Source organism: Apodemus sylvaticus, chromosome 14 (assembly GCF_947179515.1).
Source record: "Apodemus sylvaticus chromosome 14, mApoSyl1.1, whole genome shotgun sequence".
In the NCBI taxonomy this organism is placed as follows: domain Eukaryota; kingdom Metazoa; phylum Chordata; class Mammalia; order Rodentia; family Muridae; genus Apodemus; species Apodemus sylvaticus.
Window position 1 is genome coordinate 17,443,360 of NC_067485.1, and position 18,151 is coordinate 17,461,510.

At 47.2% G+C, this 18,151-nt stretch overlaps 1 protein-coding gene across 1 annotated transcript in view; it reads right to left on the reverse strand.

The window, feature by feature from the left end:
* The window catches only part of Ippk (inositol-pentakisphosphate 2-kinase), a 40,541-nt gene extending 22,660 nt beyond the window's left edge, over positions 1-17,881 (reverse strand). The window contains exons 1-6 of the mRNA XM_052157263.1: positions 17,656-17,881; positions 7,743-7,790; positions 6,214-6,309; positions 4,816-4,882; positions 3,234-3,355; positions 1,932-2,021 (exon numbers count right to left, since the gene is read on the reverse strand). Coding sequence (XP_052013223.1) covers positions 1,932-2,021; positions 3,234-3,355; positions 4,816-4,882; positions 6,214-6,309; positions 7,743-7,790; positions 17,656-17,736 — 504 coding nt within the window. The 5' untranslated portion in view covers positions 17,737-17,881. The remainder of the gene's footprint in view (positions 1-1,931; positions 2,022-3,233; positions 3,356-4,815; positions 4,883-6,213; positions 6,310-7,742; positions 7,791-17,655) is intronic.
* Between the last annotated feature and the right edge of the window lie 270 nt (positions 17,882-18,151).

Consider the following 18,151-nt stretch of genomic DNA (forward strand, 5'->3'; position numbering starts at 1 on the left):
TAAAAGGGGTTGGAGATAAGAAAGGACAGATGACCAGTATATGTTATATATTTACATATGAAGTTATCAAAGAACAAATTTTAAAAACCTTTTACCTTCTGAAAAAAAAGTTATGGAATGGGCATTTTGCCTGTATGTGGGTCTGCAGACCTCATATACACATCCACATGGATACAAACACAGCATCATTTAATAAATATTTTAATAACTAAATGTGAAGTTGAAAAACATAACTCAAATGAAGAGTAACTAGAAAGTCGATAGCTCTGTTGAGTAAACAGAGGAGATAAGTCATAACTGTTAAGATAAATTCCAAGATACCCACATCGTCCTGTACCAGGACTGCCAAAGCCAAGACAAGGAACTGGGAGTAGTACATGCTTACACTCCTAGGAGGTGGAAATCATCCTCAGCTACTTATGAATTCAAAGCCAACATAGGCTACATTAGACCCTGTCTTTAAAAATAAGAGAAGGTAAGGGAAAGGGGAGAGGGAGAGAAGAGGGAAGAGAGAAGAGAAGGAATCTTGTAATAGTAATAAAAATCTTCCAACATGCCAGTGGTAGCACACTTTAATCCCAGCACTTGGGAGGCAGAGGCAGGTGGATTTCTGAGTTTGAGGCCAGCTTGATCTACAGAGTGAGTTCCAAGGACAGCCAGAGCTATACAGAGAAACCCTGTCTCAAAAAACCAAAGAGGGAAAAAAATTTATTTAACATATATGAGTACACAGTAGCTGTTTTCAGACATACCAGAAGGCATCAGATCCCATTACAGATGGTTGTAAGCTACCATGTAGTTGCTGAGAATTGAACTCAGGACCTCTGGAAGAGCAGTCAGTGCTCTTAACCACTGAGCCATCTCTCCAGCCCATAAAAACAAATCTTTAAGAAGAAAAAAAAAAAAAAAAACACAGTAATCAAAGTAGTGTGACACTGGCATGAAGACAGACATAGTATTAAGAAAAGGACCAGAGAAGAACCCTCACCCACATGCCAAACATCTTCCACAAGGGTGCAGGACCAATGCAAGAGAAAAGGAGAATCACAGAAACTGAGAAATCCAGATACCTATCTATAACCAAAAGAATAAAACTGGACACTTAACACCATACACAAAAATTAACTGAAAATAGCTAAGATCTAAAATTACAAATGAAAGCTCCAGAAGAAACCGAAGGCTCACCACTGGATTTGGCAGTGACTGCTTGGCTAAAACATCAAGACACAAACAAGAAAGAAAAAAGAAATTAACTGAATCTAAACATGTTTAGGCAAAAAGGGCACTGCTCAGAAAGATAAACAAGAGAAGCATCTGCAAATAAATCCCTTCGAAGGCATCGACAAGCCAGGCACTGCAACTCAGGCACAGCATGCGTGAAAGTGTCAGGGAAAGTTGATAGAAACGAAAGCCCTGGAGAGCCGACAGCCCAGCTCTGCCCGTGCAGAGTCTCTCTAACCTACCTCTGAGTATGATGTAGGGATATGCTTAAAGGCCAGAGAACTAGAGCAGAGCCAAGCGGGAGTTGGGGGGAAGGTGGGTGGGCTTCAAGGGAGAAGGAGCAGGGAGACAAGGGCTTAGCTCAGGTGGTGGGTGCCTGCCTTGCATGCATGAAACTGGTGCTGAGTGGCCAGCGCTGCATAAACAGTGTGATCCATGGAGGTCTCACATGGTGGTGGAATGAGAGAACCAACCATAAGTTGTCCTCTGACCTCCTCGCACACAGGTGCCCACACTTGAACACACACATCCATAAATAAACTATAATCAAAAAGATCAAAACTCTTAAAATAGTAAAACCAATATGAGCTGCTTATGGAACAAAAAGAGGATTGTCTGCAATTCCTTTTCATCTTCTGAAAACTCCAAGTGGTTTCCCTCAGGCCCAGATGGCCTGCACTCTGCGCTCCTGCACTGGACTCTGATCTCACCTTGAGGTGCTGGTGCATACAGTATCGGCACACCTTGTGCTTCATCTCGTGGGTAACATCATTTGAGAAAGGAATAAACCCACATTTTGGCTGTAATGTAAGAGAACAAATGTTTAGGAAGAAATCACATAGTTCTCAAACACACACACATACATACACACACACACACACACACACACACACACACACACACACACACGATGAGATAGAGAAGAACAAGTTTCAGGCAAAACTATCCCCAGAAACTGTTGTGCTTTCTCAGCTTTCCTCATCAGGGTACTCCTCTTTGCCTCGCACGACAGCCCTCCCTCTCACTGAGAGGACTGGCAAGCTGTGCCTGGCTCACAGGAGTATAAGACAGAGCAGCTTTGTGCTCGCAGTGGCAGACTGGAAGGAGTGGAGATGGGTTCAGGGCTCCCAGCTCCAAGAAGCACAACCATTGTTCCCACTGCTATTAATGTATGGCCTACAAAGTGCCCATCTGATAGTTGCTAGGTTTCCAGAATGTCAGGGAGCCCAGCTGCCTTCTAAAATCTGCATGCTGTCAGTACACAGTGCCTGGGCTTAGTTCTGAACAATGTAGCGGGAGAGACAGAATGTCAGGCCCTCAAGGATCACAAGACCCAAGCACTCGGGCCAAGGAATGCATGGGGGATCATCACCTTTCAGAAAAAAGGAAGAGAAGTTAAATGGTCCTGTGGGGTTGGGATTCCCTCCCCAACACCCCCCCACCCTGCCCCACCCTACAACATTGGCAGTTTCTAGGGCCAATTGGCCAACTGCTGAACATAGGCAGCTGAAGTAAGCGAGTCTTGGTCTAAGATCTAGAACTCTGGGCCAGTTCACAGGGACTTTTGTAGGGCACAGAGACTTTTGTAGGGCACACAGGTGCCTCTGAGAAAGCCCTCCTGCACAGGAAGCAGTCCCTAGTCAGAAGGTACCCTAGCATTGGGTCTTCAATGCAGGAAGCAGCAAGCACAGGGCCAAGACCAAGGTTTTGAGATACATCCTGTTCAGAAGGGCACCCCAACATGCTTCCTTCTGGTTCCTGTAACCAAAGGTTTCCCAGCTCGGCTCGGGTGTGTGGGCTGGCCTCCTATTGTTAACACCCAGGAAGGAACCTAAGGTAGTACCCAGGGGCTATGCAAGGGACTAGACTCTTAGGGAAGCTGTGGGGAAAAAGCCAGCTGAGCTCCTGAGAAACACAGAACACATACTCAAAGCAGGGCCAGGGAGACTCACTGCCTGAGAGCAACCTTTCCCTTTATCTGTAGTGCCGTCCCACCACGAATGAAAACTCACCTTAATCTCTACACACAGAATCGGCCGGTGCTCTGCAAAGCGGAAGGTCTGAAGTCTGGTTAAATTGGGAAGGCACATAGCATAACCACTGAGTGTGTCTAGGTCCTTGTCACAACGAGACTCTGGAAGACAGAGCAAGAGTCACACCTGAGGGCCAAGACAAGAGATAGCCAGCCCTAATAATTATTGGGACTTGGGGGTGGGGGTGGGGTGGGGGACAGGACGCCCTCAGGCAGGCAACAGCTGGAAGTGGGAAGGCTAGGACGTATAATCAAGCCACATACTGTCATCGCTATAGGATGAAAACCTGAATGACTGAAAAGCTCTAAACCCTTGACACTGAAGCTTAGAAAGCTTCCTGGGGATAGATATATGCCATCACATACAGTCACTGTAGGAGGGGATGTCTAGACCCTCCAGAACCTATAACTCTTCAACTGGCAGATTTCATTCGTAACTCCCATTGCATAAATCCTAACCATGTAACTGAGATCTAAGGTCCTTTTAGCCAATCTTTAAACCTGAGCATGACCCTGGGGAACTTAAAAATGTGCCACAGACATCAGAAGTGAGAAGAGTCTTGGAAATGGTCACCAATTCCACCACTCTCTTTGCCCAGAACAGGGAAAAGAAATGTAATATAGCCCCTCCCTCCCTTCCTTCCTTCCAACTCTTGATTCTCTGTGCTCCCACAGCATGCTCCGGGCTTTCCGCTCCGGGGACCAGCTTCCCTTCTAAAGAGCAGACTTAATCCAACAGTCATTACAAAGGGTAACAGAGTTCTTGTCACTATGAATTAGCATACTTTTTTCCCCTGAGAAAAAATTCCATGTAGCCCTGGCTGGCCTGGAACTCACTCTGTAGATGATCAGGATGTCCTTGAACTCAGAGATCTGCCTGCCTCTGCCACCCATTGATCTGTCAGAATTCGCCACTGCCCACCATGAGAAATATTGGATTTTCAACAGGGGTTATGAAACGCAGTGGGGATGCAGAGCATCTGTGGAAGAACAGAGCCCTGAAACTGGCCTCGGTCCGTCTTTGTGGACTTGAACGCCAGAGTCCAGGGCTTGTCCTGCACTATACACCTCTCTTGCTTCTGCCCCAGACAGACCCCAGAGTCCTATTTCATTTTCTGAATCAAATCAGAAAGGATTTTATTATGGAGAATTCTATAACATTATTGCTTGGTAGTGTCAATAACAAGACATTTTCACAACCAACACATAGACTTTATATGCTTGATCATAAAGAACAAAAGCTTTAATCTGGCTCTTGCTATCAAAGCCACCAGCAAGCACAAGAAAAGAGCCCAAAGGGGTGAGGACAAAGCCTCTGGTCACAATACTGCTGCAAAACGCCTGAACCTAACCTGGGTTGAACACTTCAAAGACTTTTAAAATTGCAAACAAGCCAACCAAGGTGGTGCACGCCTTAAGCCACAACACTTGGGAAACAGACGCAGGCAGATATCTGGGCTTGCAAGACCAGCTGGTCCACACATCAAGTTCCAAGCCAGTCAGGGATACATAGAGAGATCTGTCCAACAATAAATAAATAATACACTGTTCTACATCCTTACCTGGTCGTTCACACTGTATCTTTAAACATAGTTGTTTCACAAACTCTAAAGGCAGCTGAACAACTTCCTGAAAGAAAACACACATAACGTACAGATTTCACAACGTCCTGAGGACTGTTAATGCTTCAGAACCATGCATAGCTAAACACAGTTAAAATGGTGAATTTAACAGTAGGTTTCATAGTAAAATATATAGTTCAAAAAAATTATGTATGTCACTTTGGCAGTAAGAGCTGATCTATTATTTTCACAACATGTAGAGGTTACACAGAAGCAAGAACACTTCAGTGCACTAAAAGCAGCCAGCTCTCCTCAGAGCCAGCCAGGACCCAAGACAACAGTGACCAGCCACGCCACCAGCATCTCTTGTCACAGCCATCCTGGTCCTGCAGCGTCTATAGATACAGAACAAGGGCTGCGAGAAATCCAGCCAGATGGCCAGCAAGCTGCACCCACTGAGCAGCAGCTCCAGCTCTGGCAACACTGGGCACACATGCCTGGTGCGCTCACTTCCTCAGCTGTGTATTTGCCACTTTCTATGCAAAGGAAATCTGCATCCATTTCACTGTCATCCCCACCCTATGCTCCCAACGGGACAGAATTGTGTCTTCAGAAAAATTTCCTAAGTGACAAAGGAAACCTGCCTAGGACAAAAATGCTGGGATCTTGCCTCAGGAAGTCCCAGCTCCCCTTAGCCATGTAGTCCTGACCAGAGACTCCCACTCAGCCTAGCATGCCAAGGCTGGAAGACATAGTTCCCAGCAGATGGTACCTCTGACAATCTTTCTCCAAGAAGACATGGGTAGGTGCCAACACTACTCAATGGATATATCTTGTGTGAAAACTGCACAAATGCTCCTAGGGGTCACAAATGACCTCCAAACATCCCCAAGCCTAGACATTGCGGGAGGACAAACTACAAAGTCAGCAGCCAAGGAAAGGCAAAATGGAGACTTTCTAAGTCCCAAACTCAGAAGACAAGTCAGGTCAGAAGTAGGCTAAAGGGCATCCCTTATCTCCCCTCCCCAACACAGGCAAGCTATGAGGACAGCAAACCCCAAACAGAGAGCAATGTTAAGGTCTTCCAAAGCCTTTCCTCCACGGCTCTCAGTATCACCCACAGGCCTCTTCCAGGACGAGCCTCCGGGAATGGACTCACACTGATTCCTAAAGCACAGAAACGTGGGCCAAGCTACCCTTCAGGTTCAAGGACAACATTCGAGGCTCTCACTGGAGAACTTCACTACTCAGGCACCTTGGCAGAGCTGACTGATTGCCACATGGCGCACGCAGCAGGTGAGAAAAGCTTCAGGATCCTCCCTGCACAAGACCATCACTAAGATGCCGGAACTGAGTGCAGAACTGGATGTCAGTTGAGATGGAATTAACAGCACTTACCCCACAATGAACATAGTTCTCTCCCAAAAAGTCTTTCATGACATTTTTGCCAAAGTCTACTATGTTCTGCAGATGCTGAAGTATCTCTTCTGAGGTCTGGAAGAGGCAAGCACAGGACATCGTCAGGATCGACCTCCAGGCAGGGCTCCTAGTAGCCCCCCACCCCACTCCCAGAAACCTAGCTCAGAACAGACTAAGCTGCCATCCCATGTACCCCACAAACCTCTGGAGACCTCAACACTCATACCCAGAAATGTTCTACACAGTCAAAGTTTGTGCTGATATCCCACAGCTCCTACAATTAGATCTTGTCAGGACTTAGCCTGACAGATAGAAATTCCCAGAACATACCCAGTAGCCCTGAACAGCTATGTCGGAGCTTCTGATTTAAAAAAAAAAAAAAAAAAATCTGGAGAACAGAAGGAACATGAATGCCCACCAGGAAGACGCTGCCCAGGAAGGCCTGGGAGAGCACCTGCTGAGGTGGGGTGCATGCGCACTACGGCCATTGCACAAGGACTAGCAAGGACACAAAGGACGAAGCACCCAGGACACGTCCAACAGAAAGAGAACACCTTGGATCATTTCTCCTCAGCAGCCGAGGTAGACCCATAGGATGCCTGGGCCCCACCAGATCCCCTCTGCCTGCTCAACCCACCTTTTAACTCTCGGACTCCTGTCCAAACAAAGGCAACGTTCCTGCTGGCTCCTGGGAAACAAGGCCCAAGAGCCCCATCACCTCTACCACCAATGTCCCAGAGCTGCCTCTGCTCTCAAATACTTGACAGACTGTCTCTCAGATGGTATAATGATCTCCTCAAAGAGTTCCACCTTCGCCCATAAAAGCCAGCTCATCCCCATGGGGCTCTTAGGCAGCTGGCCAGGTGCAAAGTGAGACAGGCCAAATGTCAGCCTCCCTCACACCGTGTGCTGGAACAACAGGAGCCTCCAATATTCCCGATCTACCAGAGATTTACCAGAAAGCAACAATACCTCAATTTGGGCAAACAGGGTGAAAGCAAGTCTTCATGGAGGGTCCACAAACTGTGCCTGGATGACTTAACCTCTGCTCTACCAGATATTGTCCACTGTGATTTTAGTATAATAGTTTATCTACCCAGTGTGACACACTGTATTTTCTTACACACAATTCTGCTGAGGCAATTAAGGAACTCATCAAGTTGAAACCTGGCCCTGGGATCCTGAGCAGGGCAGGCAGACCTACCTTAGAGTGACACAAAATAACACAGAGAACCTGCTAGGTCTCACACATCAGGAATGAGGACCCACTACATCCTACCTTGAATGAGTACATCATACTTAAATTTCTACATTTATAGCATTAATATTTATAATTATGCACTGGAAGGCTTAGGGTACAGGATAAACCCTAGAGATAGAGCATTTCCCTATCCTGGGCAAAGCACCATTTTCAATTTCTAGCACCACAAAGCACACATACACACCCCTGGGAAAACATCCAGGTCTTCTTAAGGCTGTAATGACAATAGCCAGTCCACCAACCTTACCTTCTTCTTATTTGGAGGAAACTTCAGAAAACGCAGAACTACACAGCGCTGTTGGAAAAATAAAACAAAGCATGATCAGTACTGGCCAAACACTCAGGCATAAAGGATAGCAGTTGTGGAGAAAGGGCCAGGGCAGCATGGAAGAGACCCAGTCAGGATCACTTTCAGAAAGCTTATACCACAACGGCCAGCAAAATCTGTGGCCTTTGACCCAGCCCACTCATCCTAGATATTTATCTTAAGGAAATAAAGATGCTCAAAGAAGCCATTATCCAAGGGCTGATGAGATGGTTCAGAGGTTAAGAGCACTGGCTGTTCTTCAAGTGGACCTGGATTTGAGTCCCAGCACCCACATGGCAGTACTAGTTATGCAAATGGTGACAAGCAAGCTGGCACAATACCATGGGGCAGGAGATGCATTGGGGCATTCTATGCCCACGTACAGGTCAGGGGTTCTAAAATGCCACAAGTATACACTGAATCCCCAAGAGCTGGAGCACAGGCAGATGTGAGCTGCCCAATGCTGAGTGCTAGCAAGTGAATTCAGGTCCTCTGGCAACGCAGGCATACAACCATCTTAACCTGTGAGCCTTTCCTCCAACTCTCTTCCTTTGCTTTTTGTATGTTTTTGTTTTTTAAAAAATAAAAAAATAAAAACAGGCTCTCGCTCTCACTATACAGGCTGGGCTGACTTCAAATTCATCACCTTCCTGTTCCTCCTACCTCCCACACACTGGGATCATAGTTGTGTGCCACCAAACCCAATTCATTTCACATTCACTAATCACAATTTCTAGCAAGATCTTTTTTCCAAAAAAGGGACAGAATCTCTTGTTAGCACAAATTGTTAAGTGAAGCATGCATACAATCTCTTTGGACTAAGAGCCTCAAAGGACATCATGACAAGTTCAATAGCATTCCCAGATTCAACAACCACAGTTTGGGGATTTTACTTTTTTTCTTTGTCTTCCTTTTCTTTTCTTTTTCAGCAATCTCACTTCAGAACACAGTATGTAACCCAGGCTGGCCTCATGGTATTCCTGTCTCAGCCTCCTAAAGCTGAGGATTGAGTTCCCAGCCAGCCTGGACTGCATAATAAGAACCTATTTCAAATACATGCAAACGCACACACACCAAGCTGGGTGTGCTGACACATGCGTGTAATCCCAGCAGTAGGAAGGCTGAGGCAAGGACTTCCATGACCTCCAAGCTGACCCAGATTACATGCAGTATGAAACTCTGTCTCAAAATGGCTTTTAAAAGTTGGGCTGGAAGGATGACTCAGAGGTTAAGAGTGTATATTGCTTTTGCAACAGACCCAGATTCAATTTTCAGAACACAAATGGCAGCTCATCTGTAGCTACATCCATCAGTCATCTGTACCTACAGTTCCAGGCTTCTGAGGTCTTAAACATAGTAAAAAGACACAAACACAGACAACACACACACATAAAGATAAATAAATAAATCTTTCAACTTTTTTCTAAGAATAGTATGAGGTGCATAAGCAGCAGCAAAGGCCCCTGGAGTCCCAACCATGCGCACTGCTCCTCTTATGCTGGGTGGGACCCTCCCAGACCCCAGCCTAAATATTTATCACTTTAAATCATTGTTAAATTAAAATATAATTTCATTTTTCTCCCTTTCTTCCCTCCAATCCCTCTCATATACCCTGCCCTTCCTGCTCAATATTATAACTTCAACAATGTAAAGATTTACAGGCCCAGGCCTTGCTATATTGTCCAAATTGGCCCTGTACTCCTAGGCTCAAGTGATCCTCTGTCTGAGCCCTCCAAATAGCTGGGACTAGATGAGAACTATGCATGCACCACCAGGTTGAGCCTCTCCAAGCCCTCTTTCTGAGATCTCATTCCCAGCTGGTGCCACGCAGTAGATGCACTGCTAATCAACTGCATGGCTGAATGCCAGCCCTGGCCTTCAGACTGAGAGAACCAAGGCATACATACAGGCTTCAACTGCTCCCTTCCCATGTCCAAAGCAGGCACAATCAACTAATCTTAGGAATCACAGGGTTAATGATCACTTTAATGCAACTATAACATCTAAATTTAAAAGAAAAGGAAGAGGAGGAGGAAGAAGAAGATCATCATCATCTGCAGAAAAGCTAATCATCAACAACTAAGCTGGGTGACGGTGGTGCACACCTCAAGCCCTGCACTCTATAAGAGGCAGAGGCAGGTGGACCTCTGCGTCGGAAAACAGCCTGGTCTACATACAAAGTGAGTACCAGAACAGCCTGGGAACTCTGTCTTGAAAAACAGAGGAGAAAAAGAAAGTTGATGTTGTCCTCAGCTGGGCGCACTGGTGCTGCTCTGCCAGGCCTGCCTGGTTATCCCTCCAACACTGAAGACAGTGTGCATCAGCGACAAGAGCAGGTGTGTTTTCCAGGGAAAGGCAGGCCACGCTTGAACATCAGCACAGGACACACCGATGCCCTCGTCAGTGAGGACAGAGCTCTGCTGTCCTGGCCTACAATCAAGGGCAATCTCACTCCATCCCACATGGGGAGCCTTCAGGAGCCGAGCTTGCTCTCTCAGAACTATACTGAAGCCAGAGGAGAGCAGTGTCTCTCTCCACCTCCCAGCGAACTAAGAAGCTGCACAACAGAATTTTGTAGCCAGGCAGGCCCAGGAAGGGTGGTGCTAGGCAAGTCATATGAGCCTTCCTATTACAGGAACTCCCCGCTGTATCCTCAGAGAAACCAGTTCAGAACCCTGTGCACACAAATGCCAACAATAAGAACCCACTGCAGCCACACCTGGCAGCATCTTTTGATTAATATGAATCCAGATTTCCAAAGTTCCTGCCACTGTGTTCTTGATAAACACAAGACATCTGGCCTATTTACAAATGGAAACTATATACTTCCTTTGCATTACTACTAACACACACACACACACGCACACTACCATTAGCATAAATACAAGTTAATTCAAAAGCAAGTCTCTAGCCTGCTAAAAGAGGAAAAAAGTTAAAATAGCTAGGCAAGGTGGCTCACGCCTACAATCCCAGCAGTTGGAGGCTGAGACACAAGGATGGCAAGTTTTAAGCCAGCTTGGTCCACAAAATAAGTTCTACCCCAGCCTACACTACGAAGAAACCTGCCTTTGAAACAAAAACAAAGCCAGCTGTGGTATATACCTTTAATCCTAGAACACTGAAGAGAGAGGCTGATCTCTGAGAGTCTGAAGTTAGGCTGCTATACATAGAGAGCTCTAGGCCAGTCAGAAATACATATGAAACCCTGGGGGGATGGGGGGGTCCTGGGAACAAAAACCTGTTGGCTCCTCCTTGACACATAAAACAACATCACTATCCCCAGCACCTGTTGTTAACATCAGCAGCATCACTACTGCAGAGCACCAGAGAATACTCCCAGACTACAGTTCCTCCACCACCTCTCCCATTGAAGTGGACCACATGAATCCCAAGGTATAAAATGTGAAAAGTTAGGCTTGAAAGGAAACCCCCCCCAACACTTTTTGGCTCTCAAGGTCAAGGTCATGTGCAATGGAACAGAACTTGGAGGCAGGCCTGAATCCCAGAGCATCGCCACATCACCATTTCCAGTTGTACAGCTCCATTTGGCTGCTGAGTTGTCAACTAAGGGGTTGAGGTACTGGCTAGTCCTAGGCAGCAAAGCCCACAGTAACCCACTGGTTCTCCATTACTGGATCCCCACACAACATGTCCTCAGTCATCACATCCACACACAGTAGCTCAGCCTCTCTCACCCACAAAAGTCTCTTCTCCCTTCCCATCAGGTAGCTCAAACCATGACCAACTAGGAAAAACCTCAATGCAGTGATGGATCCATTTCAAGAGAAACTATTTTCTCCACCTACACATTCATCATCCACAAACTGTCATCAGCTCCCAACCACTCCTCCCCCAGGAGAACTGTCATAAACTTTGAAGGTCAACGCCAGTATCAGCACTCAGACTCACTCAGCTCACCAGAGGCAACCCACCAGTTCCATTCAACCCTCATAAAGGGCCCACCCTAACGGACGGGTGGGCATGGGAAGTGAAGAGTGCATGTCAGGGAATGCCCAGGGACAGCAGGAAACAAGTGAAAAAACCTGCCCCAAACAGCTCCCGTTAGCAAAGACAAGTAGAAGAGGTACCACTGGGCACAGGAGGCTAAACAGACGGCTGCAGAGGCTGTTTCCCACCACCAGCAAACGCATGGCGCAGGGCAAGGATAGGAAGCAAGAACATCAAAGTGTTTGGAAGACATTTTCTAAGGGGGGGGGGGCTACTGGGTGATTTTCATTTTCTTCTACTATGTTTTTCTGGAGGCAAAGAAGCTACAACTGAATAACTAAATAGAAGTAAAAGGCCACAGAGAACCCAACAAAGTGAACTCAAAGAAGTGTTAGCTTTCTATCTCCATGACAAACTGTCTGAAAAATAAGCTTAAAAGGAGAAAAGGTGGGACTGGAAGGACAGCACTAGCTGCTCTTCCAAAGGACCAGGTTTCGATTCCCAGCACCCACATGGCAGATAACAACCATCTGTAACTCTAGTTCCAGGGGATCTGAGGCTCTCTTCTAGTCTCTGCTGGCTCTGCACACATGATTAAAAGACATACATGCAGGTAAAATATCATACAAATAGAAATTTAAAAAAACCTTAGAAAAAATAAAAGGAACAAAGGTTCAAGGCTTCAGGTTTCCATCCTTGGCTGCTTAATCCACTGGTCTGAGCCTGTGGTAAGGCAAAGAATCATAACGGAAGTGTGCAGCAGAGGAAATATGTTCCCTAACTTCAGCCACAAGAGAAAGCAAGAGTTAAAAAACACAGCCCTCAAAGCTACGAATCCAATGACCTAACTTCCTTTGACTAGGCCTGGCCTCTAAAGACTTCAAAATGGTTTTTGGAGGTCAGTTAAGAGCCAAACCATAATTGGGGTGGAGGGTACCATTAAAGCCCTCTAGTGAAGATAAGCTAGCCTACTCTCAGGGTGGAAAGAATCACTCACTGAATCAGATGTCCCAGGGACCATGTCCTTTGACAAGTTAGTGAGGAGATATACCAGAAAAAAGCCCATAAAAGACACCAGGAAGCTCTGATCACTGTCAAGGAGGGAAATACAAAAGAACATCACCCCTCAGGATGTGGCTCCAGGTACCAGAAACAGCACTCTGCCCAGCCTGTCCCAGCTCTGAGGATGATGTCCAGGGGGAGCTCCAAGATGTGTCTCCTGAACCCAACTTCCATACAGACTCTCAACCTATAAAGAAAACATCTATGATGCTAGTTACCAGAGGCAAGAGATGCCAAGGCACTCATGTCTGTGACACATCCAAATACTTATCCTCAGGACCTGAGAAACAGGCTACCAAGGCTAACAGCACAGCTTAGCCTCAATGACAACTAATAGCCTCAGAGAGAACAAGGCAGAGCAGCAGCAGTAGGAACAGGCACCTTGTCCAACCTCCTTCCTAACCTTCTGTAGATGTAGCTCCACCTCCTAGCCATCCTCCCAGGGTGAAGAAGACACAAGTGTTAACCATGGGAGGAAGTCACAAAGTGAAGAATGTACCACATGTTGATGTGATCCTTTGAGGCCAAGAGGAACTGTGGAGACAGGCCATGCCAGCTCAGTGACCCCTAACGTGTAACGACCCCAACAACATGGGAAAAGGAGTCAAGGCTCACAGAAGCCACAGGTGGAGTCAGAGAAATACAAGCAAGCATCAGAGACCCTTGAACTGCCCACCCAGACTGTGATGATGGATGGACCAGCACAGCAAAGCCTTGCTCTCTAGACACAAAAGCCTCTTCGTGTAAATGCAGAAAGACAAACACAAAACTAAACATCACTGAAGGGAATATGGAAATAAATTCTAACCTGGCAACACCAGGTAAGGAATCCAGAGAGAATGTGCAATGAGCCAAGACGTGACCAGACCAACCACCACAGAGATTCAGCAGCAGCAATCTGAGAGCCCACCACTGCACATCTCATGTGTGCAAGATGCCATTTCTTTAACAGATACCAATGACAAGAAAAAGTTCAAACTCTTTCAACCAGTTCTAGGTGAACATTGAAGATAACCATCTTCAATGGGCCTGAGTATACACCACAAGGTTGGAAAAACAAAATATCAGCTGTACCTCCATTATCCCCACAAAGGAGGATAATTCCTCTAGCATTGACCAGATGTCTACCTAGGCTACCATATATAACCCTGTAATGGAAACCTTTGTGAACAACAGCTTTATTATCACTTCCAATTTCTCGAAGTACAGGAATTAGATCCAAAACCATAAACTTTGAAAAACTTAGCCAGGTGGTAATGGAGCGTGCCTTTAATCCCAGCACTTGGAAGGCAGAGGCAGGTGGATTTCTGAATTCGAGGCCAGCCTAGTCTACAGAGTGAGTTCCAGGACAGCCAGGGTTTCACAGAGAAACCCTGCCTCGAAAAACCAAAAAAAAAAAAAAAAAAAAAAAAAAAATTAAAGAAAAAAAAGAAAAAAAGAAAAAGAAAAAAGAAAAAAAGAAAAAACCAAAAAAGAAAGAGAGAGAGAGAGGGGGGGAGGAAGGAAGGAAGGAAGGAAGGAAGGAAGGAAGGAAGGAAGGAAGGAAGGAAGGGAGGGAGGGAGAGAGGGAGGGAGGGAGGGAGGGAGGGACGGAGGGAGGGAGGGAAAAACTTACTTTCTCTAAACTTCTTGTCCTTCTCACTTGTTGTTAGCCTGGCTCCATAGCTCTCCTTGGGCTCTCGGGGTTGCATCAATGTGATCAAATACATTCTTTCATTTTGTGACCTACTCCACAGTCCACACCTGTGACCCTGTGACCTAGAGATAGTCTTAATGCTGGAAATTGATCTCACGGCCTCAAGTATGCAAATGCACATTCTAATGCTAAGCTACACTCAAAACTCCTTCTTCCTGATTATAATACATACAACATAAAAGGTTTTACATTCTTCTTATAAGACAGATAGAGCCTTACTATGTAGCTTTGGCTAACCTGGAAGTGGCTACATTGACCAGGCTACCTCCAAATTCAAAAATATCTTCCTGCCCAAAAGGCTTCACCAGTGCAGAAGTTTTTTTAAAACAAAATGAGGAGCCAGGAGTAGCAGCCCATAACCCTGATACTCAGGAGGATGAGAAAGATTGCCTGAGCTGTGGAGTTTGAGGTCAGCCAGGGCAGCACAGTGAGACCCATTCTCAAGTAAGCAATCAAATGATACTACTGAAAATCGATAACTATTTGGCAGTATTTTGACATATTTTCTTCCAGTCATGTGTAGTTACAATCACACTGTCTGCAATTCCCTTTGTCTAATTAACATTACTAACATTTCCCCACACTATGGGAAGGCTATTAGGCTACTTTAACAAATCCATCCACAATAAAATTACCATTTAAACTGTTTATATTGGACATATAAGCAAAGCAATGGTAAATTACAAAACATAAACCCACAAATCAAAAATCCTAAAAAACAAAGCTGAGACAGAAAATGTGAGATGATCCCTAAAACTTGATGTTCACCCCTAAATGCTCCAGACACAAGCCCCAGCCATTATAGGCTCTAGAAATGATCTGAAGTTCTCCATGGGATCTCTGAAAGGTTTTAAAACCAGACCAACATGCAATGGGCAGTTCTCTTCAAGTCTTGACAAATGTTCTTTTCTGGGCAGGTTAGTTAATTGACAAGTCTTTCGGGGCTGGAGAGATGGTTCAGCGGTTAAGAGCACTGATTGCTCTTCTGAAGGTCCTGAGTTCAAATCCCAGCAACCACATGGTGGCTCACAACCATCTGTAATGAGATCCACTCCCTCTTCTGGAGTGTCTGAAGACAGCTACAATGTACTTACATATAATAAATAAATCTTTAAAAAAAAAAAACCAAAAAAAAAAAAAAAAAAAACCAAGTCTTTCATGTTACCTGTCAATAAAAAGGAAAACATGACAGCTCTGCATAATAACAGGAGTGGACATTATTTGCCCTGAACCTGATGGCCAACACAACCCAAAAGGCTAGGTGCCCTGGACAACTGAATAAGAGACTGGATGACAAATGCAATGTACAGTGACCTCACAAGACCAGACTCTAGGGCCAAAACCAACAAGAGGAAGGTAAAGGAAGCAAATGCAGGTGCCTTAGGACACTCAAGCTGCAGTGGCCTTAAGGGAGGCCACAGGCTTCACAGACTAAAGTGGGTGATAGGACAAGCCACACCCTCAGGTTGCAAGGAGGGCCACCTATGCTAAAATGCAGCAAGTCCCAGCCCAAGAGCCCTCAGGGTCCAAGCCTGAGCCTGCAGACAGGACAGGGACCAGGTGGCTAACAGCCTAGCAAGTGGGTCAGAGGGCTAGACAGGGGATACTTACAGTACTGTACCTGGGAATGGACAAACCGCAAAGCTGTCACAAATCACGATGTAACTCTGGCTGACAAGTAACAATGGGAACTTCTGCAGGTGTCGCTGGGTGTAAGGGAGACAGAGAACCTGACACAACTCCTCTCTGTGAACTGCCTGGCTGTCCACCTTCCTGCCCACCCAAGCATGTCCCATATACCCCGGCAGCCCTCACCCAGTTCCTCTACCCCAAGTCCCCAGGTCCCCAGAAGGTTCATTTTCTCTCTCATTCTATTTGCACATGGCAAGAACAGCACAATTTCTCTTGGTGCTGGTGGCAGTGACAGCGCAGATGTCCAGCACGCCTAGCTCCTGCAGGATGGGCATAAGGACAGCTGTGTATGCATGCTACAGGAGGTTATAAGAGCTTTTCAACTCAGAGATTGATGCTAACTCAGAAAAAGTGAGCATGCCTAGGGAGGCTAGGTAAAGACCTCCCTCTCTCTTGGACTGGATGAGACAGGCCTGGGACGCTGAGCAGAGAAACAAAGTTCACCTGCTCTCAAAGGAGAAGGAGGACCACGGACATGCCCAGTACTGAAGGGAGCAGAGAGTTTCTCCATCCCGCTTACATTAGCACTCCTTGGTCACAAAGGGCCTGAAAAAGCATCCAGAAGCAGCCTTCTTCTCTTCAGTCTACATTCTGAACAAATACACCAGGAGGTCAGAGATGGCAACTAGACACAAGACCCAACCAAGCTCTAGGCTGCTCAACACTCAATACAGCTCCATACAATCCTAACTTCATGGAGACAAAAAGTGCATGCTATTCCTATCTTCACTTTCCTAATGCAGCCTACTGCTTCTCAGTGGTGGAGGTGGGAATCACCCCAGCCAGTAACCTTCTCACATGACACCTCCCGGCCTGCTACTCCCCCAGCCCACCACATTCCTGCTAGCTTGTAATCAGACAGCAAGATGTCAGAGAAATCTGTACGCCTCTCTTCCTTAAATTCGCCTCCTTGGAGATGACTACATCTTCTGAAACTGCCTTCCAAGTTAAACGACGGAGAGGCCGTTTAAAGTATACATGATCTGGACGCGAACCTGTGCTAGCGCCCCGTTCCTGACAGCGCAGCAGCAAGGTAGAACACTAGCTTCGTGGTCTCTGGAGGCTGAACTCCGTGCAGAGTGACAGCACCCTGGGAACTTTCCCCTGTGCTGTGCTGCCCAGGCCCTGCTCCAAGCTCAGCCTCTGGCCCACCGTGGCCTGACAGTACGCCGAGCATCCCGGTGGAGGCTGCACAGCGTGAGGCCACGCGGCACACACAGGGCGTGGGGAAGAGTACCGACGGGCCAGAGACCCGAGAAGGGACACTAGGAGGAAAGGGAGGCCGACGGAGCCTGGGGTGCCGGGTGGAGCTGAGGAGGGCATTGCGGGGGTACCAGGGAACCACCTGAGCGGAAGCTGGAGGAAGAGTCAGGACCCAGCCTGGAAGGCACTGGCCACAAGACTGCGGGAGTCGCCGGATGAGGCCCGGAGCCGCGCCGCCCGCCAGCCTCTCACCTGCGCGTGGGCCACCACAAGGCTCTTGTTGCCTTCGCCATGGTAACTCCATTCATTCTCGTCCATTTTCCCCTCTTCCATGCCCCGGCGCCCTGGAACTTCGCGGGCCGGGACGTGGGGACGAGAGCTGGAGGCCGCCCGCCTCGCAGGGCTCCCGCCGCAGCCTTCTGAAGAAAAGCGCCTGTCAGCTGCCGCCTGCGCTCTCAGCCCCGGCGACTTGCAGGCAAGGAGCGCCGGAAGCCACGCCCCCGGTGGTCGCCATTCCCAGAACGGTCAACTTCCGGGTCCCGCCCACCTTACCGTCGACGTCCAGGGCGGTAGATGAAGTGGAAGCCATATTATGTGCTGGCAGAGTGACTCACTTCCGAAACGGGGTCTTGGGAACCGGAAAGGAGGTTTCCGGATCTGGTCCGGGACCTTGAGGCCGGCGGCTTCCTGGCGCCCGCGTCCGCTGCGCTCTGCCTCGCGCGGTCCTAGCCCCACGGCTGAATGTTGG